The 26356-nt window shown below is 40.0% G+C and overlaps 1 protein-coding gene and 1 pseudogene across 1 annotated transcript; both read right to left on the minus strand.

The window, feature by feature from the left end:
• Nucleotides 1–19922: 19922 nt before the first annotated feature.
• On the minus strand, nt 19923–20255 carry LOC145099469 (putative mitochondrial protein AtMg00820 pseudogene; annotated as a pseudogene).
• A 904-nt stretch (nt 20256–21159) lies between these two features.
• LOC145099470 (putative mitochondrial protein AtMg00300) lies at nt 21160–22004 on the minus strand. The gene is made up of 2 exons (XM_079037042.1): nt 21863–22004; nt 21160–21602 (listed from the first exon to the last, which is right to left on the minus strand). Exons 1-2 carry the CDS (start codon nt 22002–22004, stop codon nt 21160–21162), a joined length of 585 nt encoding a protein of 194 aa, XP_078893168.1.
• Nucleotides 22005–26356: the final 4352 nt, after the last annotated feature.

Here is a 26356-nt window from a genome sequence, read left to right on the forward strand (position 1 = left end):
CGGGGCCCCAGCTTGCCCCTCTTCCTGAATCGGATCACTGCTTTCCAAGGAGAAACCTTCAGGAGTACGAAGTCACCAACCTGAAACTCGAGCTCGGATCGTCGCCTATCCGCATAACTTTTCTGGCGACTGTGAGATGTCAACAACCTTTGTCTGACCTGCTGTATCTGCTCAGTCGTCTGAAGCACTATCTAAGTGCTAGCCATCACTCGCTGCCTTACCTCTCCCCATCAGATGGGAGTCTGACACCTCCTCCCATACAACAACTCGAAGGGAGGCATACCAATACTCGAATGGTGGCTGTTGTTATAAGAAAACTCAGCCAATGGTATGTACGTGTCCCAACTTCCTCCGAAGTCCAACACACATGCTCGAAGCATGTCCTCGAGCGTCTGAATCATCCGCTCACTCTGTCCATCCGTCTGTGGGTGGTAAGCGGTGCTGAAATGCAACCTCGTACCCAAATCCTTATGGAATTTCTTCCAGAATCTGGAAGTGAAACGTACATCTCGACCTGACACAATCGAGATCAATACTCCATGTCGCGACACCACCTCTCTCACATACATCTCTGCCAGTCTGTCTGCGGAAGAGCTCTCTCTGATAGCAAGGAAGTGAGTGCTCTTCGTCAGCCGGTCAAAGACCACCCAGATTGCATCGACACCCCTCGCGGTCCAAGACAACTTGGTGATGAGATTCATAGAAATCTGTTCCCACTTCCACTGGGGAACCTCAAGTGGCTGCAACTTTCCATGCGGACGCTGGTGCTCGGCCTTAACCCTGCGACAGGTCAAGCACCTCTCAAAAAACCACGCAACATCCCTCTTCATACAGGGCCACCAATAATCTCTTTTCAGGTCCAAATACATCTTAGTGGCTCCCGGGATGGATCGAGAACCTCGATCTGTGCGCCTCCTCCATCAGAATGGTACGTGCCCCGCCCGCAAACGGCACCCAAATCCTACCCTAAAAGGTCATAAGCCCTCGACTATTGGTAACAAACTCAGATACCTGCCCAATCACCCACTCTCTCTTGCGGTTCTCCGGTCTCACAGCCTCTGCGTGGGCCTCTTGGATGGTATCCAACACCGAAGTCATCACCGTCATCCTCATACAAATATATCGTATCTGGGCACTCTCCGCCCTACGACTCAGGGCATTGGCTACAACGTTAGCCTTGCCCGGGTGGTACAGAATCTCGCAGTCATAATCCTTTACCACATCCAACCATCTCCTCTGGCGCATGTTTAGGTTGGGATAATCCATCAAGTACTTCAAATTCTTGTGGTCCGTGTATATGATACAACGAACCCCATAAAAATAATGACACCATATCTTGAGGGCGAACACCACGGCCCCCAAATCCAAATCATGGGTGGGATACCTCACGTCGTGAGGCTTCAGCTGCCTCGATGCGTACGCTATCACGTGCCCTCTCTGCATAAGCACCGCACCCAACCCCGATATCGATGCGTCACAATACACCGCGAAATCCTCCATTCCCTTTGGAAGGGCTAACACCTGTGCTTCGCACAGTGTCTGGCGAAGAGTCTCAAACAAGGTCTGCTACTCTGGACCCCACGTAAAAGCAACGCCCTTCCGGGTCAACGTGGTGAGTGGCACGAAAATCTTGGAGAAATCCTTGATAAATCTCCAATAGTAGCCGGCCAACCCCAGAAAACTCCTGATCTCGGTGGGGGATCTCGGCACCTCCCAACTCATCACCGCCTCAATCTTGGCTGGATCGACCAATATCCCATTCTGATTAACGAGATACCCCAAGAACTAGACCTCTCGTAACCAGAAATCACACTTGGAGAATTTGGCGTAAAGCCTCTCCGATCTCAAAACCCCGAGGATCTCCCTGTAATGCTCCTCATGTTGCTCTCGGGATCTTGAATACACCCGAATATCGTCGATGAACGCGATCACCAATCAATCCAACATCGGCCTGCACACCCTGTTCATGAGATCCATGAATGCTGCCGGTGCATTGGTGAGCCCAAAAGGCATCACCGCGAACTCGTAATGTCCATAACGAGTCCTGAACGCCTTCTTCTGGATATCGTCGTCCCACACTCTCATCTGATGATATCCAGACCTCAAATCTATCTTGGAGAACCAAGATGCTCCCTGTAACTGATCAACAAATCATCGATCCTTGGTAAGGGGTAACGGTTCTTGACGTCTACTTGTTCAACTCCCGGTAATCAATGCACATCCAGTGTGATCCATCCATTTTCTTGACAAAAAGTATTGGTGCTCCCCACGGCGAGATACTTGGTCGAATAAACCCCTTCTCTAGCAGCTCTTGAAGCTACGAGGATAACTCCTGCATCTCTGGCGGCGTAAGGCGATAAGGCACTGCCCCCGGAACCAAATCGATGCGGAACTCCACCTGCCTCTCGGGAGGCACACCCGACAACTCCTCGGGAAAAAACATCCGGGAAGTCACGCACTATCAGAACATCATCAACTGAACTCAGACTTCCTGCGGCCACTTGAGTATCCATCACATAAGCTACAAACCTGCTGCAGCCCTGCTGTAAACTCTGTCTCACTCTGGCAGCCGAACAAAATGCTGAACCACATCGGGTACCCTCGCCATATACATTCAGGACTCCCCCATTAGGGTCTCGTATCATCACCATCTTCCGCTCGCAGTCTATAACCGCCCCAAATCGGCTCAACTAATCCATGCCCACTATAACGCAAACATCCCCCATCGCAATTGGGACCAGATTTATTGGGAACTCAACACCGAATATCTCGAGTACACATCCTCGAATCACGTCAGTAGTATACACCGCTCGCTCGTCAGCTATGGAAACTCGTAGAGGTCGACTCAACGCCTCTTGTCGAATACTGATGTGCTGACTAAACGCTAACGACACAAATGATCGACTCGCACCTGAGTCAAATAACACCAAAGCAGGTACATAAGTCACAAGAAAAGTACCTACACATATCATAATATAAGCACAATATCTCAACTCATCATAAATAAATGAAAGAATACATACCATCCATGACATCGGGCACTGCGCAGACCTCCTCTGCTGTCAACTGGAAGGCTCTCCCGCGAGCCTTCGGTGCCTCGGCCTTCACTGCCCGACCCTCAGTAGCTCGTGCAGTAGCAGGGACAGATCCCTGCGTTGATCCCTGTAACAGCTGTGGGCACTCAGCCTTCCGGTGGCCCGTCTGGTTGCAATGAAAGCAAACCATAAATCCCTTGGGGTAGTCCTTGGATATATGCCCCTCCTTGCCACATTTGTAGCAAGCACCCACTTGACACACTCCATCATGTCCCTTGCCACACTTCCCACAAGTGCAGCCCTTCTGGCCTCTAGATCTCGTATCAGCGGGCTTAGCCCACTTGGCTGCCGGCTGTACCTGTACCGGTTGCCTGTCCCTCCTCTGAGACTCGACCTCCTCCCTGGCCCGAGTCTCTAGCTCAATCTCCCTCTTCCGGGTATTTGCCTGGAGCTCAACAAATGTCTAGTAAGTCGAGTTCGCCACGAACTCCCAAATGTCCCTCCTCAAAATGCTCAAATACCGGCTCATGTGTGCCTGCTCAGATGACATGTGTTTAGGGCAAAACAACGCCCTCTTGTGGAACATCCGTGTAATCACAGTCACAGACTCCGTCCCCTTGTTGAGGGACAAGAACTCCTGTTCTAACCGTTCCCTCTCCACCGGGGGAACATAATCGTCTCTGAACATGGTGGTGAACCTATCCCAGGTCACCTCTGAGATCTCTACAAGAGTGAAGTTTTCCGTCACAAACTTCCACCAATCCTTTGCTCCCAAGCGGAGCTGGTTCAGCGCGAACCGTACCCTTAGATGCTTCGGACACAAACAGGTGTAGAAGCATTCCTCAATATCAGAAATCCATCTCATCACAGCAATCGGGTCCTGTGTCCCATCAAACTCTGGTGGCTTCGTGTTGCTGAACTCCTGGAATAGCAACGAGTCACCCCCCTGAGGTCTAGCAACAGCAACAGCTGTCGTAGCAGCAGCGGCTGCAACCTCAGTAACCGCGGCGTACCGCTCATCGAATGTCTCAATCAACGTGGTCTTAATAGACCCAAACATCTCCGGTATCTCTGCTCGGATAGCCGTAACTACCTCATCGTGGATCATTTGACGAAGCTCCTCGTCACTCATGTCGCTGGTCTCTGGTCTGTGGCGTGTCCCAACCATGATGTCTCTGAAATATGACATAAAAAAATCAGAGACTCGCTCGAGTATACTCGCACTCGATAACTCAACCTTAATTGTTCCCTAGTACCCTAAGGATTCTTACTTGGACCGTGCATTGATCCGGTGTTTTCAGTAGTACGGGCCCTATACTACCTTCGACACCGCATCGGCATTCATTCCAATTCCTCCTCCCAGGATCCCAGATCACAAGTACTCTACATCTCACTAAACATAGGCTACCCTTCGGTAGACTTCTCATAAGCTCCTCACTGCTACCTACTCACTCTTGAAGCATCTCATAGCAACAGTAATCTCCTAGGTTAAGGCATCACAAATCAGAGCACTCTACTCCTAATAGGAATACCTAGCCTACTCTAGCATGCATAACATATCATATCATATCTCATAACACATAATGTAAGGGTATTTTGGGAAATCACCATTCAGGCGCTGGCTGATCGTACACACTGCTTCTTTCCGCTTTCCTCACATTCCTTTACTTTTTAGAAAAATTGTTTCTTTTATGAAAAACTTTCTCAAATCCCCAGTTTGAGTTTAAATACACCCGAAGGTGCATCCGAATCCCTTAAACCAAGGATCTGATACCAATTTGTAACAACATGAATTTCCGAAACAATTTTTTTCATTTTTAAAACATAATTTCATTCATAAGAAATATCAAATCCAAAGTAACACATGTCCTCCAAATAAATCAATCCCAAGATCTCAAATACATAAAACTCCATCAATGTGTACAGATCATGCCGACGCCTTCCCGCGATCCTCATTGGTACCTGAAACACATATCACATAAACGGTAAGCATAAATGCTTAGTGAGTTCCCCAAAATACCACATACAACACATACGCCACTCAAGGCTACAACTCTACAAGACCTTCCGGTCAATGTGTCTCAGGGGACTTCCGTCCCATAGTCCTGGTAGACCTTCCGATCCCATTTCTCTGACCTTTTGGTCCGTATCATCTTGACCTTCCGGCCGATACACTGTTGACCTTTTGGTCCATATCATAATACTCATAACATAACATAGCACATACATATCATATAACATCATGCACCACATACTCATCATAACAAATAAGACCTTTCGGTCACACATAATTACCACTCTAGGTAAAGTATAGTCAACGGTCAAACTTTGGCGAAACTCATCGAGTGCACTCGTGTGAATCAGCGAGTCCATGTGTGTCCTCTTAATCCTCATAAATCCTCACTCGACGGGTTACCACTGGTCATGAATTACGGGGCAACCCGACTCGACTCGTCAAGTCCCCTTATGGACTCGGCATGTTCCATCCATGGCAACACTCACAAGACCTTATCAGGTCAGACCTGCTTCTCTAAACTATAGATCTGACCTTCCAATACACAATGGTCATGTAAAGGTCCAACCTTTACACTCATGCAACACTCAAAGGGCTTCTTTTGGTGAAATAGCTTCTAAAATGGAAACCTAGGTTCATATTTCCAAAGAAATAGCATAAAGTAGGATAGATAGGACTCTCTAGACCTCTTAAGGTCAAGATCTAAGAAGAATTCCACCTTGGGACCTCATAAGCTTCGAATTTAAGCTAAAGAAGGCATAAAGAAAACCATAGATTCAAGTAGATCACCATATACACGAGAATGAGCATAAATTTATACCTCTAGCAGCCTTTTCTGATCAAAAGGGTAGTAGATCTGAGCTCCTCAATCTGCCTAGCTTGCCCTCCTTCCTTCTTTCTTACAAGATCACACTAGAAATGATGAAAATGGCTTCTTTTCTCACTCACAATGCTCTCAGGTTCTCTGGTGCTCTCAAGGGTGAAGGAGGCCACAAATGAGGTCCATATGATCCCTTAAATAGGGCACATGCCAGAGGATTTAGGGTTTCTGTCCACAACGCGGAATCATCGAGTTAACTTGCCGACTCGTTGAGTCTATTCATTAAATCCAGTCAGCAATCGCGATCCTACTCGACGAGTCTAGGCGTCAACTCATCGATCCCCTCTTCTTGACACAAACTAAATAAGTAAAATACGATACTTGGAATTCCGGATGTTACAGCGAGGTGAGTTTCCGCCAGTATGAACGGGTCGAAGGCATCAATGTCGGCCCGTATATTTATGTTAGTATGTTCCGGACTAAGGTCCAATGTCGGGCATTGCCCGATGTATGCTTATATGATTTCCGGATTTCAATCCGATGTCGGGTGATGCTCGAGGAATGTTTGTATGCTTGATGTCTTCGTGATTCTTGCATGTGTCTGTGTTGTATGTTTCCGGATTACGGTCTGATGCCGGGAAATGCCGGAGGAATGTTGTATGCTTCCGGATTTCAGTCCGATGTTGGGCGAGGCCCGAGGAATGTTTATATGTTTATGTTATGTGATTATCTATGTGTATTTGTTTATATGTTTATATGTATACCGAACTTTGCTCGATGCCGGGCGGGGCCTGATGCCGGACTATGTCCGATCCCGGGCAGGGCCCGATGAAGGGGCGGGGCCAGTGATATGTTTATATGTGATTATGTGATCATGTGAATATGTGTATGATGTGTGGTAGTTTGGGGAGACTTACTAAGATTCGTGCTTACAGTTTTCAGTTTTGGTTTCAGGTACTTCCGGTAGCAAAGGGAAGAGCTCGAGATGACTACATTGCACACACCATGATGTTTTTAGCCTGGGATGTTTACGCTGATATATTTGAATTTTTTTTTTGAAATGAGATACTATTATTTATGTTTTGATGACATGATTTTGATAACTATGGTTTTATTTAATAATTAAAAATGAAATTTTTGGTCATGATTTTTGGGATGTTACAAGTTGGTATCAGAGTCTTGGTTTGAGGGATTCGGGCACACTCTCGGGTGTGTCTGAACTCAAACTAAGGACTTGGTATAAAAAATTTCAAAAGAAAACCATTTTTATAAAAAGGATTTTGAAAAGAGAAAAGGGTGTGGTGCATGCAATTAGCCGAACTCAAGTAAGTTCTCCCAATTTATCCATACATGTTTGTTATGATATGATATGATTATGAGAGCTGCATGCTAGATTAGGGCTAAGGATCTAGGAAGGATGCCTTGTATGTATGCTATATGTGTATAAGAACCGCATGCTAGATTAGCGCTAAGGATCTAGGAAGGATGCCTTGTATGCCTACTGTATGAGCTTATTGAACTGCATGCTAGTACTGATTGATCAGTGATATGATGGCCTGATTAGGATATACTTGGTTTTGGTTACTCAATGCTCGAATGCTGCTTGCTTTGTGCTTTTAGGAGTCCTAGTTACATTTAACTAACTAGTAAACGAATACACTAAGTTACATATTACGAGAACTAAATAATTTCAGAAGGTTAGGTTTAGCCCTATTGCACAACTCTTGTTTGAGTCCAACCGTTGTAGGGAGAGACCTCTCATTCAAAGAATTATCTGGTCTTAGTAATATTTCATGGTATTTGCGAGCTAGTTAGGGAAAGGTAGCAAGGACTTCTTATGCAGATGATGGTGGAGAATGGGTCGGAGATTACCCTAGGGCAAGCCTGGGATGAGATTAGCACGGAAAGCAGTAGTAGTGAAGGGGCTTGGTGGAGTGAAGGAAATCGTTAAGGAAAGTACGTATATATGTGGAAGGTAGTATAAGCCCGCACTACTGAAAGCAGAGGATCCGTACTCCAGTCAAGGAGGGCTGAGATGAACCTAGGAAACTTGTAGTATGTGTGATCCCTCGATTTATGATGAGTATTCTGATGATTGTTGTAGTATATTCTTGAGTATGGTGACGCTACATGGTATACCAGATGGTAGTTCTGGTGCCGAAAAGGGATCGGGCTCAGACTTTGGAGCCGGGTAGCTCGATGATCAGATGTGGGAGTTTGTTTCATCTAAGATTACACGCTGTATCATTTACCAGACTCCTATGTTTTTCAGTGCAGTCAAGGAGGGCATATTGGAGATTCCTGATGAGAGGCTAAGCACATTCCGCACCGAGATGGCACCCATGATAGGGACGCGTACGTTGATGTTTTGGGAGTTCATAGCTTGTGGAGCTCTATATTATCATGGGGCTAGGGATCCCATTGCTAGCAGCAGGTGATTGGCAGATGTCGCCAACATTTTTTTTGTACCAGCCGTAGCCCCGAAGGGGATAAGGTCCGACTGGCTTCCTACCTCCTGAAGGATAGGGCACATGATTGGTGGGAAGAGGTTAGTAGTGAGTTGGATGATGAAGTGGTTGATGCTATGTCATGGGATGAATTTTCGACCAGATTCTGGGCGAAGTTGCCCCTTTGGCGCAAGAGTTGTTGGATCTCCGCCAGACTATTGAGACTATGGCAGAGATCACTGCCAAGTCTCGAGAGAGAGCTTATTTGGTACCGAGGTATGCAACAGATGAGGAAATGAAGAATGTAAGGTATCATGATATACAACAAAATGATATCCGGGAGATCGCGAATATCTCGGGGTGCGAGACCCTGAATGATATGATTTCTAGAGCCCGAGAGCGGGAGATTGATTTGGAGCACATTGGGAAGAGGAGACCAGATCAGGTGCATATATTGGAGGGTCCCGGGAAGAGACCCAAGATTTCAGATCAACTTTTGAGAGGCCAGCAGGGCCAGATTCAGTGCAACACTTGCGAGAAACTGCACGATGGAGTTTTTCATCCCAAGGGTTTGGGTAAGTGTATCTCTGGGTTAGTTTCTCTGCTTGTGTTTGGGTTATATCTTCATGTGATGTCATATGCCATTTGCATGCCGTGAATTGTTAGTGGTTAGCAAAAGGTCATTTCCCTATTTGCGGGTTGGGAGTGTACAATTTCATCTTGGTTTATGGTCGAGATTGGCTCAGGGGTATTATGTGGAAGGTCTGTGGTCAAGTTTCTGTAGGATGGTTATTCAGCATCGTCAGGATTCGGTGTTTTTAGTAATTGTTATTGATTGGCTGATGGAAGCGCCAAGGGAAGTGGCTCGTTGCTGAGGTATTGGTGGGAGCATCTGTCTTTTGGTCTTCAATTTTCGAGTGTGGTATCATTTCAAGCATCTGGATTTATCAGTATTGCTTGGAATCAAGAACTGTTCATCTAGTATTTAGAGGTTGTATGGTCTTTTAAGTTCAGCTAGTAATGGATATTTAGCATTAGTAAGCGTCGGTTGTCAGAAAATCGATCATTGGAAGGTAGGAAGGATCGAAAATCCTTCCATTTCTTGTATGTCGTGGAGACTTAGTCAGATCGAAGTGGCGGAGAACCGTTCAGGTGCCCAGGATAGAATAAGCGTGAAATTGGAATGAGCTTGTATCCCCATCAGAAAAGGAAAAGGTGGCTCAAGTGGCTGCCTGTATGGAGGATAATGTGAATTGGAAGTTCGGGAAACTTCCCGACTTCATCTGATTGATGTGTAGCAGACTATGGGATCCAGGTTGAGGATCCCAGTCAGGACATGAGTTCAGTGTGGGATGTTAGACTGTGTGTGTGCTCGGCTTTGGGTGTGTTCGAATTGGTAATCAGCGGTAAGACCATGGTTAACGGTTGAGTTAGCGTGGAAAGTGATGTAAGACTGCGGGATAGCCGTGGCATTCACCAGTAGCCAGATAGCATGGAAGGTGTTGTCAGACTGTGAGATAGCTGTAGCATTCACCAACGGCCAGATAGCATGGGGAATGTGGTAAGACTACGAGGTGGCTGGTAGCATTAGTCAGCAGATAATGTAGAAGTGGTTTAAGACTATGGTGTGGCCCAGAGCATTCACTAGTTAGGTAGTGTAGAAGTGTTTTAAGACTGCGGTGTGGCCCGTAGCATTCACTAGTTGGCAGATATAGCAGAAACGTTATAAGACTGTGGGGGTGGCTCGTAACAATCGTTAGTTAGCCATTGGTATAGTGGTATAGTAAGACTGCGGGGGTGACCCGTAGCATTCTCTAGTGGTCAGTTAGTATGGGAGTGTTGTAAGCTGCGTGGTGGCCCGTATCATTCACCGGTCCCTATTCGACAGTGAGAATGTGACAGATTGGTGATTCACTCACGAATTCCTTCAAATGATTTAGGCCAGGGCAGGTCAGCCGCACGAATGTGAGTAGGCTACATTATGATCGGATTCGGGAAACGGCAGGTCGTTGGAGACCAGGCGTGATGTAAGACTACAGTGGTTCTAGTAGCATTCAATTTTCGTATTAGATTCGATGGCGACAGGTAGTCGGACCGTCATGATTGGGAAGATCAAAAGGAATAATGGAGCCATGAGTGGCAATATGGTTAGGACAAATTTCGATAGCCGAAGTCCTCTTCGAAAGTCACGTGGGGAAACTATAAGGTAACTCTTGGCTCAACAACCGAACAAGAATTCAGTATTCCAGATAAGTTGGGGACTAGGGAGGTCTCGGTTGCCTTTGGAAAGCATATAGGAGGCAACACGATGCTTCAGACAGTAGTAGTGATTTGGGGATTCGTGTGTGTGGAGTATCTTGATGATTGAAAATGCTAAGTCACTTGTAGCAGGATAAAATAATCTCAGAGTAATTGATTTGACCATGTTGCGCAACTCTCGTTTGAGTCTAACCGTTGCAGGGATGGATCTTCTACTCAAAGGATTATCTGAGCCTTTTGTCAAGTATAAGTGTTCTGCAGGTACATTTGGCCTGTGACACTATTTTCTAGTGGGAACCTCGAGTTATCAGAAGTCGAATAGTCAATTGGGAGATAAGTGGACTGGGTTCAACAATAATGATTCTATATGGCGGTCTGTCAGGGAGTCAGGCCATCTCGAGACTTCAGATTTCAGATTGAGTAATATGATCATGATGTAAGGAATTCATTCATCTTCGGGTTTTAGAACCCTAGGAGGATTGGTTTTGATTGCCTTGGGAAGGCTAGGGTATGCTTGGGATTGTGGCCATGACGTTCAAGTTGTTTGGCGTGACAAAAATGGTAAGGAATGATTTTGAGGACGAAATCTAATTTAAGTGGGGGAGAATTGTAACATTCCATTTTAAATTAAATAAAATAAGTAAATAAATAATAAGCCCTAAACCCCGAGAAGCAAATTATATTATTTTATGATGTTATTGTAGCCCTAATTTTAGAATAATTTAGCAAGGCGTTGGTTTTGGGAGTCAAATGTCATAACTTTTGAATATTGGGGGTTAAGTGTAATTTCCGAATTAGTTTTGTAAATAATTTTGAAGGCTGAGGGCTATTTGGTAAATTATGGATTTAATTTGAAAAGGATTTCAGAAGTCAGTGTATTATTGGTAAATATTGGAGCGAAGTTGAGAATATTTCGGAAAGGAGGGACCGGTTGTGACAAATTTGTATGGAGTTTGGATGAAGTCACATGATTAAACCCGAACCCCTTCCCCCTCTCGCTGAACGAGTGTATCTAAACCTTAAACCTATATCTTCACCTTCCACCGCCCATCTGATCCCTCCAACCGGTCGCCGCTGCCGCCTCTTAGCTGTTGTTGAAGCCGGAAGCTACAAAAGCCCAAACCGCTTGTGTGACTGCGACAACGACGGATAGCTTCACGAGGGCCGCCGGAACCATGAGATGAGGCTGCTGATGTCGTCTGTCAGCGAGGATGCGACCCCTGTTCTCCGTCGCGACCACTTTATCTCCTTTGTATTTTTTCGGCCGCTACGCTGTCGTCGTGGTCGCCATTCCGGGCGGCGGTTGCGGTTGGCATTCTTTCTCCGACTGCCTTATGCCGCCACATGGTGGCTGTTTGGTGAGTATTTTCTTGGGGCCTGCTATCGTGTTTGGAGTGTGTGCATGTTTCTGTTGGCCGAAACTGTAAGGGAACCACCATGGCGGCCAACTATGGTGGCTGCCACCTTGTACCACCGCTTCACCACCACTAGCCGCTGTATGGTGGTGGTTGTGTGTGTATGTTATGGTGTTGTGAGTGTGTTTAGTAGAATGGGACTTTTTTAAGAATTTTTGATGGAAGAATATAAGGAAAAACCACCACCACCGCCGTGAGGTGGTGGTTGCCATTGTGTATCTTAAGACTCTTCTAACTGCATCAAGATGAGGTTTTTTGGGATTTTGCATATACCGAATTAGTACTCCAACCACAAATGCAATATCCGGCCTAGTTAGGGTTAAGTGGATTAGGCTTCCATCAAGTTTCCTATACATAGTTGCATCTTCCAGTTTTCTCCCAACATCCACATACAACTTTGCGTTTGTATCCATGGGTGACACCGCTGGCTTACAGTTGAACATTCCAAAACTTTTCAACAAGTCTGATGAGTACTTCCGTTGATGCAAAATTATATCTATGGAGTCCATCAACCCAATTTTTCAACTATCAATGATTTGCAAAACCAGTCCCTCCATTATAAATCAGTTCTTTTAATCCCAAAATTAATACTAGATTAATTTCTGATTAATTACTAATTAATAATATGATTTCCAAATAATATATTAATCTTATAATATATTAATAAAATCATTCTGAGTACCAATTTATTATTCATATAATAAATCTTACTCTTTCTCCGCTTGTCATCTTATCAAGTTGCATGAGTGAAGGCAACCCAAAAGGACCATGCTCATAATCAAATCAAGTGCATACCAATTGTAGTTATGGGCTTAGACACCTAATCCAACAGTCTCCCACTTGTATAAGTCTAAAAACTATTATTGCAAGTATGACTTCAGAATCTGATTAGCAATTGTATCTTTCAAAAGCTGCTGTCGAACTCTAATCATATCAGTAATGCGTCCTTTAGATAAGGGATCAAATATTCATCCGTTCTACAAGATATCGTATGTACATGAGACATGAATTATAATCATTCTCTCTGTCCAAGGTTTGTTTCCCGACTTTTGATTTATGACGACTGACAACAGACTCAGACTACAAATGAACACATCAAATTAGTCCAGGCTTGGCCAAGCGCTCAGGGTGTCTCTGTTTCAAGAATATAAGATATTATCGTCTCACAATCACTCACGATAAAATCTATGAAGTGATTCAAATGAGCGTGGGTTTAATCCAATACTCAAATTCTTATTTTAGGAGTACTCATGAACACTGCAACAAACATTTACTATGTCTAGGCACTTAGACAATCTACAGTCGGATTCATGACAGTCTTACCTCATTACTTACTTCCAGAGTATGATCGACTATGGATGTTCGAATAATCTTATTATTCGGGAAGTAAAACATGCGAAGTGAAACACAAGAATAACCTAATCCAATATGGTCTCAAAACTTTTGAATATAAATAAAACACTTATTATTTAATCACCATATTGATTAGACCTTATTCATTGTATAATGTTTCGGACAATCAACTTAATACTTGAATTAAAACAATAGTCATCCCATGATCCAAGCATGCACACTATGTTTATCTATGGTCCTTCCTTTGTGAAACAGGTCAATTGAACATATTTCAAATGATGCTCATTTCATAATTTCCTAATCCTTATTATAAGTGTAAGAATGCGAGATTCTTGCCACTACTAGAATCTTGTAAGCTCTAAACTTACATACAATGTTCCTTTTGTAATGTCAAGGCACCAAAGTCAAAGAGACTTTGCTAATGATATTACAAAGCATTCCATTAAAATCGTCACAAGACAATTCCCCGGAAATGAAGTCTCACATTCAAAGTACATTCCTTTGAACATCCTTTTTGCATTAAAGTTACTAATCTTACACATAGTTTCTTAATATCCAACTCCCATTATGGAAACATTTCCATAATTGCCATATGACTATCTATTCTTAAAAGAATCCTATCTATTCATAATTATATTAATATGGTCCATTAATTACTACACTTCCAACTGTCCACAAGCAACCAATCTTCGGTAAACCTTAGATTGTCCTTGATAGTTGTTTAACAATTTTAGTCATATCTGGTTCTAGTCCTTTTTTCCCTCTTAATGCGCTAGGCATTTGGAAAAATTAGAATAGGCGAATATTATAACATATGCAATTGACCCTTTAACTGAATCATATGGGATATGATTCATAATGTCTTAGATAAAGATGTGATACTAGACCAGTCTCTTACTATAATATTTCCATATATAGAATTTTCCTATGTTGAAACATTCCAAAATGACATTCATGTATGTTTATGACTAAGTTCCATTAAAACTTCAATCTAAACCTTTTAGATTAGAAATGAAGTATTAATGCCCTCTCCTTTAAGCCTTACCATAGCGAAACAACTTCTAAATTCTGCGACTTTGCAAATTTAGAGCTTTGTTTCCTATAAACAACATCGATAACTTGCAATACCTTTCATAATAATCATGCTCCCACCAGTATAACAATTATGTTCATATCAGCATAAAAATTATGCTCCCATTAGCTTTGACATGTAATCAGAAATCACATGGATTTCTAGAAATCAATACCAATTGACTTTCATACCAAAGTTCAGATTTCTGATTCATGATGCTTCGATAAGTCATTATCTAGACTTATCAAAATCATACACCATTCATTAGATAGCTTATGTGTGTGTCTAAACCCTTTCAGAACTCATAACAATAAGTCCCGAATGTTCAAACTATTTTACATTTCTCATAAATTGAACTATGAAAGGGGATGCCGTAATCATACTCGAATTTGAGAACACAATTATCACAACTGCTTACCCTAATCTTTTAAAATCTACTAGTGAAAGCGTTTCCTTAGAATCATTTTCATGAAGTAGAGTGAAAACTCCTACCAGTTAGATTTTATGGTGTATGTATTCTTATCCATGTGAATTCTTCATTTCCAACCACTATCATAAAGGAAAGGTTTATGACAAATTCAAACTCATATGGACTGAACTTGCTTATTCTCAATTTCTTGTCATCCGGTAGCACAAGGGCCTACCATTGCTTCCAAGTTATTGAGCAGCTCACCCATATAGATCAATGTACTTTCACTGATCAAGGTGCTTTGCCTTATGCAATCAAATGAGAACTCATAGAACTCACATGCATAGTCAACTTAACTGGAATGACACATAAATAAGCATATGTCAACACGATAGGTTGTCAACCTTAGGTCGTGTGGTAGTGATTACTAAAAAGGTTTATTCTTGATTAGCTCTTGAAACTATTCAAGACCATTAAGACTCCCACTAAACTCTCGACATATAAGATTCTCTGTTAAGCAACATTCCTTGACAAACAAAGATTCAAGAGTTGGTGCAAATTCTTATCAAGATAATACTTCATGTAATTGGTCTTAGTTGGTCTTTGTTTTATTCAAAACATCACAACTACCAATTTCAAATGTGCAATAGTAAGAAACATTTCTACTCCACATTCAATGAGGTGTTATAAAACTACTTGGAACATGTCACTCAAGGTACAAGTTTGATTAACTAATGTATAAATCTAAAACTCGTTTTGGAATGAATTATGACTCATCTTCTTGATTTAACCATTTCAACAATACCCGATTCCTCTTCTTAGTCATATAAATGCACTAAGGTATCCTTAGAGGATCAATTGTGACATGGTTCCATAATCATTAGGATGATCATAGAACACGATACTAAAGTACTCTCCTTTCCTTTCAGATTGGATAAACTTTTATCATTCTGCCTAATTGATTCTTCTTATTCGTTCTGCTATACTTAGAAACTTTTCAAGGTATTAGAATTACACTTAATCTTGTAAGCATAACCATATTTACTGAACTATCAATAAATCATGACGAATAGAATTTATCGTTCTTCGTGGTGGATCTAACCAGTTCACATCAATGTGTACTAGATCCTATAGTCTTTCACTTGACTCACATATAGATGTGAACAAGGAATCAGTCCCAATTTCCTAAGGATCAAGATTCTCATGCATCACACAATTCAAATCATATGATTCCAAGTTTTTGTCCAATTGAAACTTGGGTGATGAGAATCCTTCCTTACTTGGTAAAGTACGACACTACCACAAACGATATAACCAAGAATCAAATCCATTTTTCAACATTGCTAATATTTAAATTATATAAACACCAATTTTCCATAAATGCCATTGCAAGGAAACATTAAGTAAATAAAACAATTTTATTAATAATGTGCGGAAAACTTATCCTTACAATGAAAGTATAAATGAAAACTATGTTTCTAAATATTCCTAAGCAATATATCATAACTCCTAAGTAGCAGCTCAAAAATCCAATCATCGAACCATGTGATTAAATTCCATCTCTTCACGATCAGACTCAACTTACTTCTTCTTTTAAGCTTCCTTCCTTTTCTTCGATCCTACAAGACATCAAAATGCAATCTTATCACATCATGTATTAAGAATCTAAAAATAGGAACTTAATAGAGTTAGATAGTGGACTTACCTAAAGCAGAGTCATACAATTTGACTTTACAATCCTTGCGATATTTTAGGTAGATGCGGTAGCTTTGCATCTAATGCCCATTCTCTTGGCAATAGAAACATATGGAATCTTTAGGAATGACACGTGGGACTATCTCAAAACTTGCCTTTCTCTTATCATCAGACTTTTTGACCATGGCCGATTTCTCTCCTTCAGGAGGAGAAACCATTTCCGGACTATCAGCTTTGCCATCGCCAATGTTCATGGAAATTTGGGAGGTAGATCTTCCAGAAAAAATTGCTTGACTGGTGGGCCAAAGCATTGCTACTTCAACAACAATCAGCAAATAAGCATATCAATAAGGGTGATGTCGTGATCTGTCATATAGTAGTCTTTAATAAACTGACATATGACTCGGGAAGTGACTGAAGAACCAAGTCAACAGCCAACTCCTTCGGGAAAACGACACCCAACATTCCCGGTCTGTCAAGGTTCGACTTCACGTTTAGAACATGTGCACATACAAAGTTTTTTTCTTCGTGCTTGCATGCCAATAGGGCTTGAGTAACCTTGAACTTTTCAAGTTGATGAAACCGTGGGTCAGGGAGAATCACTGGAGAGGGTGGGGGTAGAGTAGTATGATTTCCAATTCCATCAATGCTCGAAGAAGGGAATGATCTTTCACCTTGATTGACACTTGGAACATCATCTTCAGAAGGAAATCCTTTTCCAAAAGGATGAGGAAAAGCATAGTTGTTTGAACTAAACATCTACAAAAGGGAGAAATTCAAGTTAGTTGATTTAATCCTTGATATATCACCCAAATGAAACATCAAGGCTAGTATCCAACACAATAATTCAAAATTCGGAAGAGGGATGCCGAATCCAATTGTAAATTATTTGAAGTAGGTAAATGACGATTTACCATATCCTCCACGAAAATGAAATTTTAAACGAATTAGGTCTTAAATGAAATTCCTAGATCTTATGAGATTCATTGAAGTTTTCAATGACATGTGTAATCTCGATTATGCCCTTCAAGTTTGTGACTGCGATATTGAGGATCACAAACAAGGTGTGAATAACCATGAAAATTAGCTTGGTTCTCTCGATGTCATTTATCATCTAAACGATGTGCCAGTTAATCACACACACTCCATCAATCAATGATAATTTACGAGCTACCTATTGCCATCATTCATTAGTCTCATATTAGTGTGCCGGTTACCCACACATGCTCCACTAACGACCAATAAGGTGCAATATGCAATTTCATGGGTTAGCACTAAATTCACATTTTCCTAAAGTAACTAAGATTGGGAATTTATAAAAGTGTTTAGTTACTTTGTATGTTCATTATACTTTTAATGAGGGTTCAGTGTCCTATCCTACCCGTTCAGCTAATGACCCTCCACTATTCAAGAGTGCGGTGGGTAAGAGTGGATACCCAATGGTGGTCATTTTAAATGCCGCTTCCTTAAACACCCCTTATAGACCAGTTTCGTGATTAAGGCCTACTAACAGTAATACCGACTTGTTCTTATATATATATATATATATATATATATATATATATATATATATATATATATATATAAATTAAACCTTTAATGTTATAATAGTATAAGAGTGTATTTTAAACATTTAAAATACTTAGTGGTTTAATCTTTTAAATAAATTAAACTTTTAATTTAATTAACTTTAAACCTATCTATGGAATTATTAATTATTCTTTATTAAAACACTTAATTAATTAATTAATAAAATCCGTGAGGGTATATTTTAAACTGTTAAAAATACTAAGGTTCTAAATTTAAGATTTCAAATTAAAGCTATTTAATCAAATTTTAAATTACAAAACCGTGAGGGTGTATTTTTAAACTATTTAAAATGCTATGGTTTAACTATTTAAATTACCAAAAATTAAAACTTTTAATTTCAAATTTAAACTATAAACCATAAAGGGTGCAATTTGAAACTTTTCAAAATTACTAGGATAAATATTTGAATCAAAATAATCTTATATCATCCATATTTAACCAAATCCATCAATTTTGATAAGGATATCTCATACCAATCAGAAAAATTGAATTTAGGTATTAAAAATGAGTTATGGTAATTATCCTAATCAAAATATGGCCAAAAAATTGAAAAATCTAGCACTAGACGAGTCAACTTGTCGAGTTCACCCAACCCGTCGAGTTCTATGATGGACTCGTCGAGTCTGGCTGCCAGACAACAAAAAAAAATCGATTTCTTATTCTTTTGTTTGTTCACTCTTACATCTATTCAATTGAAAAACATCCTAGCTCTGATACAACTGATGGGTTTTGAGCATAACTACAATCCTATGTGATCATGCAACTCTAATTGCTTTGGATCTAAGTTTTTCTCTATTGAACATGTAAATACAAACTCCAAAGCAATAACCCTATAAACTAGCATACAATTTTCAAAATTCACATATGAAATTAGGGTTATGAAGTTACCTTGCTTGTTATATAGTAATAACAAGTATAATCCTTGCTTGATCTTGACTTTGAAAGCCTAGTGCCCCAAGTGTTTCACCTCTAATGGAGTCACAAACACTTAATGAAAAGGATGAGAGGAGAGATGCTAGAAATCAGCCAGGGTTTCTTTCTTTCAAGCATAGGGTCAATTTTCCTTAGTCTTGGGGTGGGTTTCTAGGGTTTCTGGAGGAAACCCTAATTCATGCTTAAGGCTTAAACATCCCATGGACTCCTCCATAAGAGGCCTTGGACGATATCTGTAGGGCCTTCCTATAGGATTTCGTCCACTCCACTCTATGGAGTCCAGCAGCCCAATTTTGAAACTATCAATGATTTGCAAAACCAGTCCCTCCATTATTAATCAGTTCCTTTAATCCCAAAATTAATACTCCCTCCGTCCCAAATTGATAGTCCACTTTTGACTTTTGAAGTCTTTTTTCTTCAAATTTGACCTTAAATATTTTTATTTGTATTATATATTACTTGATAAAACTTATAACAATGAAAAAACATTTAAAATACAATCCATTCATATATTTTGCATCAAGTATTATCTATCAAACACAAAAATATTTAAGGTCAAAGTTTAAGAAAAAAGACTTCAAAAGTCAAAAGTAGACTATCAATTTGGGACGGAGGTAGTACTAGATTAATTTATGATTAATTACTAATTAATAATATGATTTCCAAATAATATATTAATCTTATAATATATTAATAAAATCATTCTGAGTACCAATTTATTATTCATATAATAAATCTATTCTCTCTCTCTCTCTCTCTCTCTCTCTCCAGTTGTCATCCTATCAAGTTGCAGAGTGAAGGAAACCCAAAAGGACCATGCTCATAATCAAATCAAGTACATACCAATTATAGTTATGAGCTTAAACACCTAATCCAACAGTTACGTCATATGAATCACATGATCCAATTCCCCATACAGAAACGCATTGCTCACATCCATTTGCCACAATTTCCATCCTTTGTTTGTTTCCAAAGCTAGTAACACACAAATTGTTGTTAATTTAGCTACTGGGCTAAACATATCTTCATAGTCCAAACCATATTGCTGGGAGAATCCACGGGCCACCAACCGGGTTTTACATTTTTCAACCGAGCCATCAGCACATTGCTTAACTTTATAGACCCATTTGCATGAGATGGGTTTAACACCAGTTGGGTTAGGAACTAATTCCCATGTTTGATTCCTTATTAGGGCTCTCATTTCTTCTTCCATTGCTGCAATCCATACTTTTCTATACTCGCTTGTTTAAAGGAATTAGGTTCACACACTTCCTGATCAACTATAACAACATTAGCATACATGGGATTAAGTTTGTTAAGTCCGGATGATCTTCTTACACTTGGTGGCTCTTCACATTTATCACTTGTGTCTCCGTGGTGGAAAAATCCACAACTCCAAGGTTGTTGATTCTGATTTTCAACATTAGTTAATTCAATTACACTTTCCTCTTGGTTAAGATTGAAGTTAACTCCAAATGACACTAGCTTCCATTTAACCTATTCTGAATCTGGAAGCACATCATGGTTTGTTGTCCACCACGAGGATGTTTCATCGAATACAAAATTCCTCGACACATAGCACTTTTCGGTTATTGGATCATAACATCTCCAACCTTTCCTTTCTTGGTAATAGCCCACAAATATGATTCGTACTGCCTTCTTCTATAGCTTGTGTCTTAGATGACCAGGTATGAAAACATATCAAACACATCCAAATACTCTCAAATGAATTACATTTGGCTTCACTTTCCACAACTTTTCAAATGGAGACTGATACGAGAGACCTTGCTGTGGAATTCTATTGATTACATAGGCTGCAGTTCTCATGGCTTCATCCCAAAACCTTCCTGGAACATTTTTATCATGAATCATGCTGTCCGAGATCTCTGCAAGATGCCTATTCTTCCTTTTTGAGACTCCATTCTGTTGTGGGGTATTTGGACCAGTCAACTGTCTTTTGATGTTGTGTGCTTTCAAGAACTCGGTGAAATCTTGTGAGAGATATTCACCTCCATTGATCGCAAGTAGTAAATTTTTTGCTTTATTTCTCTCTCAACTTCGCTCTTGAATTCTTTGAACTTGGCTAAAGCTTCTGACTTTTCTTTCCTGAAATAAACCTATATGTATCTGGAGTAGTCATCAATGAACATAATCATGTATTTCATGCCTTTGATAGAGGATTGTTTCACTGGGCCAAACACATCAGAGTGTACTAACTCCAAAGGTGCCTTTGCATGGAATTTTGATTTCATAAATGGTAGTTGATGGGCTTTTTCAAACTGGCATCCTGCACACACTAATTCCTTATTTACTTTAAGCACCGGTAATCCACTGACCAATTTCTTCTTCTTCATTAATTCCAATTTGTCATAACTTACATGGCTTAATCTCATGTGCCACAGATCCACATTCTGATTCGTCTTCGTCTTTTCAACATAAGCTGATTCTGCAGAGAGAACATAAATATAGTCGTTTCTTCGACTTTGTAGAACAGCCTTCGATGGAGTTTGAAACTCCTTGTAGATCTTTACATCATTTGGTCCAAATACAACATAATGACCTACAGATGTCATTTGTGATACTGAGAGTAGATTCTTTCTCACATTTGGGACATGATACACATTTTTAAGTGTTAATACTTGCTTATTTTTTCTTGGTGAAAAGCTTACATCACCAATACTTTCAATGGCCAACCTAGAGTTGTATGTAATTACTACCACTCGACTACCCCATACTTAGTTGAATTGTGTAATCGCCCTTTCTCTCATGTCATATGATTGGAACAGCCAGAGTCAACTATCCAATCATCCAACTTATTACCTTTGTTTTCAACAGTTGCAATAAGAGCCATGGCATTCTCATCTATTGCAAAACAAGCTTCAACATCCCAGGGTTTTTCCTCTTCTTGCGTGGTGGTTGTTTTGTCATCTTCTTTGGGCTCACTAGGACAGTTATGTGCCATGTGACCATGGATTCCACAGTTATAGCACTTGAATGGAAAGCGTTTCCCTGAACCATTTTTTTCTTTTCACTTGAAGAGTCTCCTTTCTCGAGTTCACGTTGTTTGTTTTCATGCTACTTAAACCTCTCGTTATGGTGCTTATTTCCATGGTTGTTTTGAGGCTTAGACTTGCTCTTGCCTTTGCCTACACACAGAGCTTCATCTTCGGCATTCAGAGAGACACGACTCATATGTTTTTCTAGTTCTTATTGACTTGTGAGAAGATTCTCAAACTATATGAGGGATGGCTGAGTAGGCCAACCTTTTACTGCTGCAACAAAGCTTCTAAACTACGGTTTCAACCCATGAATAATAATTCTCTTCAGTCTCGGTTCCTCAATTCGTGCTTGAGGGTAAAGTTCACAGATTTTCTGACATACAGATTTTACTTGTGAAAATACTGTGGAATCGTCATATCCTGTTGCACCAACGACATGAGTTCGTTTTCGAGGAGATGAAGTTTTGTTTCATTCTTCTTTGAGAACAAAACAAGGAGAGTATCCCATGCTTCCTTTGGAGTCTTCACATCTCGTAGATGTTCCAACACGTCTTCCTCCACTGTTGTCTTCAGGATAGACATAGCCTTGCCCACCTTTATTTTCCATTTCCTTAAAACCTCATGATTGTCTTCACCTGCAGTTTATTCTGTCTCAGCACCATTTACAACTTCCCACAGATCCTGTTCTTGCATATAAAAAGTGATACAGGTGGACCATGTATGTAATTCTAGTTGTTGAGTTTCTTAAAACCACCTACAACTTGAAACTCAGCCATGGGATGTCTCCGATACTAGATTGTTGACTGGAATGGAGAGATCACAAGCTGTACACAACAAATTTAATGAGAAAAGAACAGAGGAAGAGAGAATTTGACTCCAAGGTATTCTGCATTCATTCTACATCAAAACAAAAGATGAGAAGTTGCCATATATGGCTTATGATTACAAAGGAAACATCTGCAAAGGAAATTGACCAATAAGGCATTACTAGCACTACTACCACTATATGATTGAGTCAAACTCTAAATTAACTAAGCTAGAAAATAAACATGTAGAAAGCAAACAGAACTAAAACAGGAATCATGTGACAAGAATGAGATCTTGTGAGGTGTCGCATCTTCAATATCAACAAACCTATCTCTGCTGCCTGCATTGCTCGATGCTTCCTCATCAAAACCCTGCTATACTCCTTAGCTAACTTCCTCCCATCTTCAATTGTCAACTCAGATTTCAAAATTTTATCAGCATCAACAACCCCTAAAGCTTACAAGATGCAGACCTTCAGGTCCGATAAACCCCGATTTCTGCTCATCATCATCTTTCACTTTGTTCGTGTTTTTCTTAAAACTCGCAATCTCTTGTTTCCTATCTTCAGAAATCAATCCCATTTTCTCCCTCTCACCTTCTCTCTCACATTCCTTAGGCTTCAGAAACCTTACCGAAGATTTCACCTGCAAGAAATCGTCAATCATTTGTTCGAGTTGGCCTTTCCTCGAACCTTTCGTCACCGACGGATTTGGTGGTGCTTGTTGACCTTTCTTTATAGTGATTTTCGATCTCTTAGGGTTACACCAGCCTTCATCTTCCCCTTTCCTTTAGTCGTTCCACTTATAGAACTTTGTTGTAGAAATCAATGGCCTAGGGTTTTGATTGATGACATTTATGACATCATTTTCTTCATGTCTATTATACGTGCCATTCCTACCAGGAGAATACAGTGAGCAATGGTAGCACGATGCGAGGGGAATGAGGATAATGACGTCAATGAGGGGAGTACCGAGAAGAACAGGGTATTTTGGTAATTGTGACTTTAAACATATAAAACCTTGCATGTTTCTCATGGTTTCTTATGTTTGACGACCTTGCATGTAGCTGCTTTTAATGTAGCCTATCCTGCCGTGAAGCCCCCGACCCTCAAGCTTATGAGAGGGGATACCCCAGTAAGGTCCACACATGCGTGTTTCCCTACAACCCATACAAAAATCAAAACATCAGCCGGTATAAGGGTTGACCTTCCTTCTGTCGGGTCAGCCAGGAAATTCACACGAGCCTCTTTGTTGGTAGAAACCCCGACACGCTTACATATGTCGACCAAAATATCCTAACCACATCATGCCTGTATTTGAACCCCGAAAGTTCTTTGTAATGAACCCCCTAAATCGCATAATACACCGGCGAATGCCATTTTTAGTAAAATTATCCAAGATATGAAAGTGAATTTCAATATGACGGCTCGATAGAAAGTAGTTTTCCAGTGTTTACGTGCACCATATGCTCACGATTATTTTCTAGCTATCCCTATAGATGGGCTTGGCCAACATATGTCTACTGTGGAGTTGATAACGTCTATTTTATGCATATATTTATGATGTTTTCTTATTATTTTACACTATGTTTTTATGTTGTTTAGAAATAAAAGATACTTAATATGCTTTGAAATATTAAATTATAGTTAAAATGAGAGTTGGAATGCAAAAGGAGGAGAAATGAGCTAAAAAAAGCAAAAAGGATATTGTTGGTAGATTCACCCCTCTTCAGTTTTCAGGTATATATCTGATGACTAGTAAGTCCAATTGACGAGATTCAAAATGTTCTGAAACCTAGAAGAAATTTTCTACGACTTATGTGAGAGGCCTTTTTACTAATTCGGGATTTATTTTATCCAAAATCGGCCTTGAAGATGAAGCATAAAAGCTGGACGAAAATTCCCTCCAAGTTACTTATTCCCCAAGCACCACTTACCTAATTTTATTTGCTTAATCTCTAATCCACCATTAGTTTCCTTATTCCTATCCAACTCTAATATTCCATATTAATTCCATCTCCATTCAACTATAAATACCCCATATCATTCACCCATTTTCATAATCTATGATATTCCACTTCGACTTGTGTGACAAGAAAACTTCATAACTGCCGTTTTGAGGGTCTAGAATGCGGCCGAAAGGCCGTTAAGCTGATAGGAGCGAAGATCTGAAGGATTAGAGAGCGGATTCATGTTGGTAATCATGTAGTTTGTTATCGTGACCATGTTTAGCATTCCACTGTGATACTATTATGTTTTTACTTTCTGATTTTGGTGTCAAAACCATTTGCTTTGAGTTTATGATTAGATGAAACCTTGATTATTCTATTAATTGCTATATTTGATTGTTTTATTCATGTTTATTTTATCTTTTTAAGCTTGTTAAATGATCCTTATGTGTTAATGACAATTATTTTCTGTTAATTATTAAGTATATCGAGTTGTATGAGCATCTGCTTGATTGCTTGCCTCTTATGATTTTGATGACCATCAAGATTATATGACTAGGAATAGTGAACATGAAACTAGGTTTAACTAGAAAATAAGTAAATTAGTGTGTGAGTATATGTAACGACCAATCACATATAAGTTGATTGAATTGACAAATTTAATTAACTATTATTACAAGTCTTGCTTGATACGAACTGAGCACTAGGAAACCTGTTAGTTTAATCAACTGATCACTGCTTGAATTGACTTGTTTGCTAAAGGATTAGTAATAGAAAACGTGAATCTAATCATTTTAGAAATCGGTGGACATGAATACATAAATCTGTGTGTGCAATTGTCTATGATTTTAAGGTGCAACTTATCTAAACCAAAGTACCTAAAGAGATTTGTCTTCCTGTCAGTTTATCGAGATTTGCTATTTAGTTGTTCGTTTGAGATTTAATAAACCCTTTCTTTACTGCTTTTATGTGTTTTGTATAACCTATAATTAAACATTTTAAATTAATTCACTACCGTTCCCCTTAAGTTCGACACCCTTGCTTATCAAAGCTACACTATACTTGATCGGGTTCACTGCCTGTAAGGTGTGGTTTAGATGCGATAAAATAGAAAGTATAAATAAAAAACTAGTGCATTAAAAATACACACCAGGAGTACCATACCATCCTCAAATATCGACTCATGATTCTAATTTTCCCAGTCGATGAGATATGTCTGGTGTGTCGAAAGGCATGTTTAGACTCTTTTGGCGAGCATGCAGTTTATTCCAAAACCGATTTAGTTTATATATATATATATATATATATATATATATATATATATATATATATATATATATATACAAAAGTTTTATAAACCGACAATTGTAATCATTTTGACATTTTAACCCGGTCAACAAAACATTCCAATTTTATAATTTATAACTTTGACCCACATTTTTAAATTTTACTACAAATTGAATCTAATTAATCTAAAATTTACATTTTTGATCCAGATTTCAAAATTATGTTATGAATTCATCATAAGTTTAGTTTTTTTTTTCTTTCAAAGTTTTGTTTT

The sequence above is a fragment of the Lactuca serriola genome, chromosome 4, assembly GCF_051521515.1.
Source record: "Lactuca serriola cultivar US96UC23 chromosome 4, Lser_US96UC23_V15, whole genome shotgun sequence".
Lineage (NCBI taxonomy): Eukaryota > Viridiplantae > Streptophyta > Magnoliopsida > Asterales > Asteraceae > Lactuca > Lactuca serriola.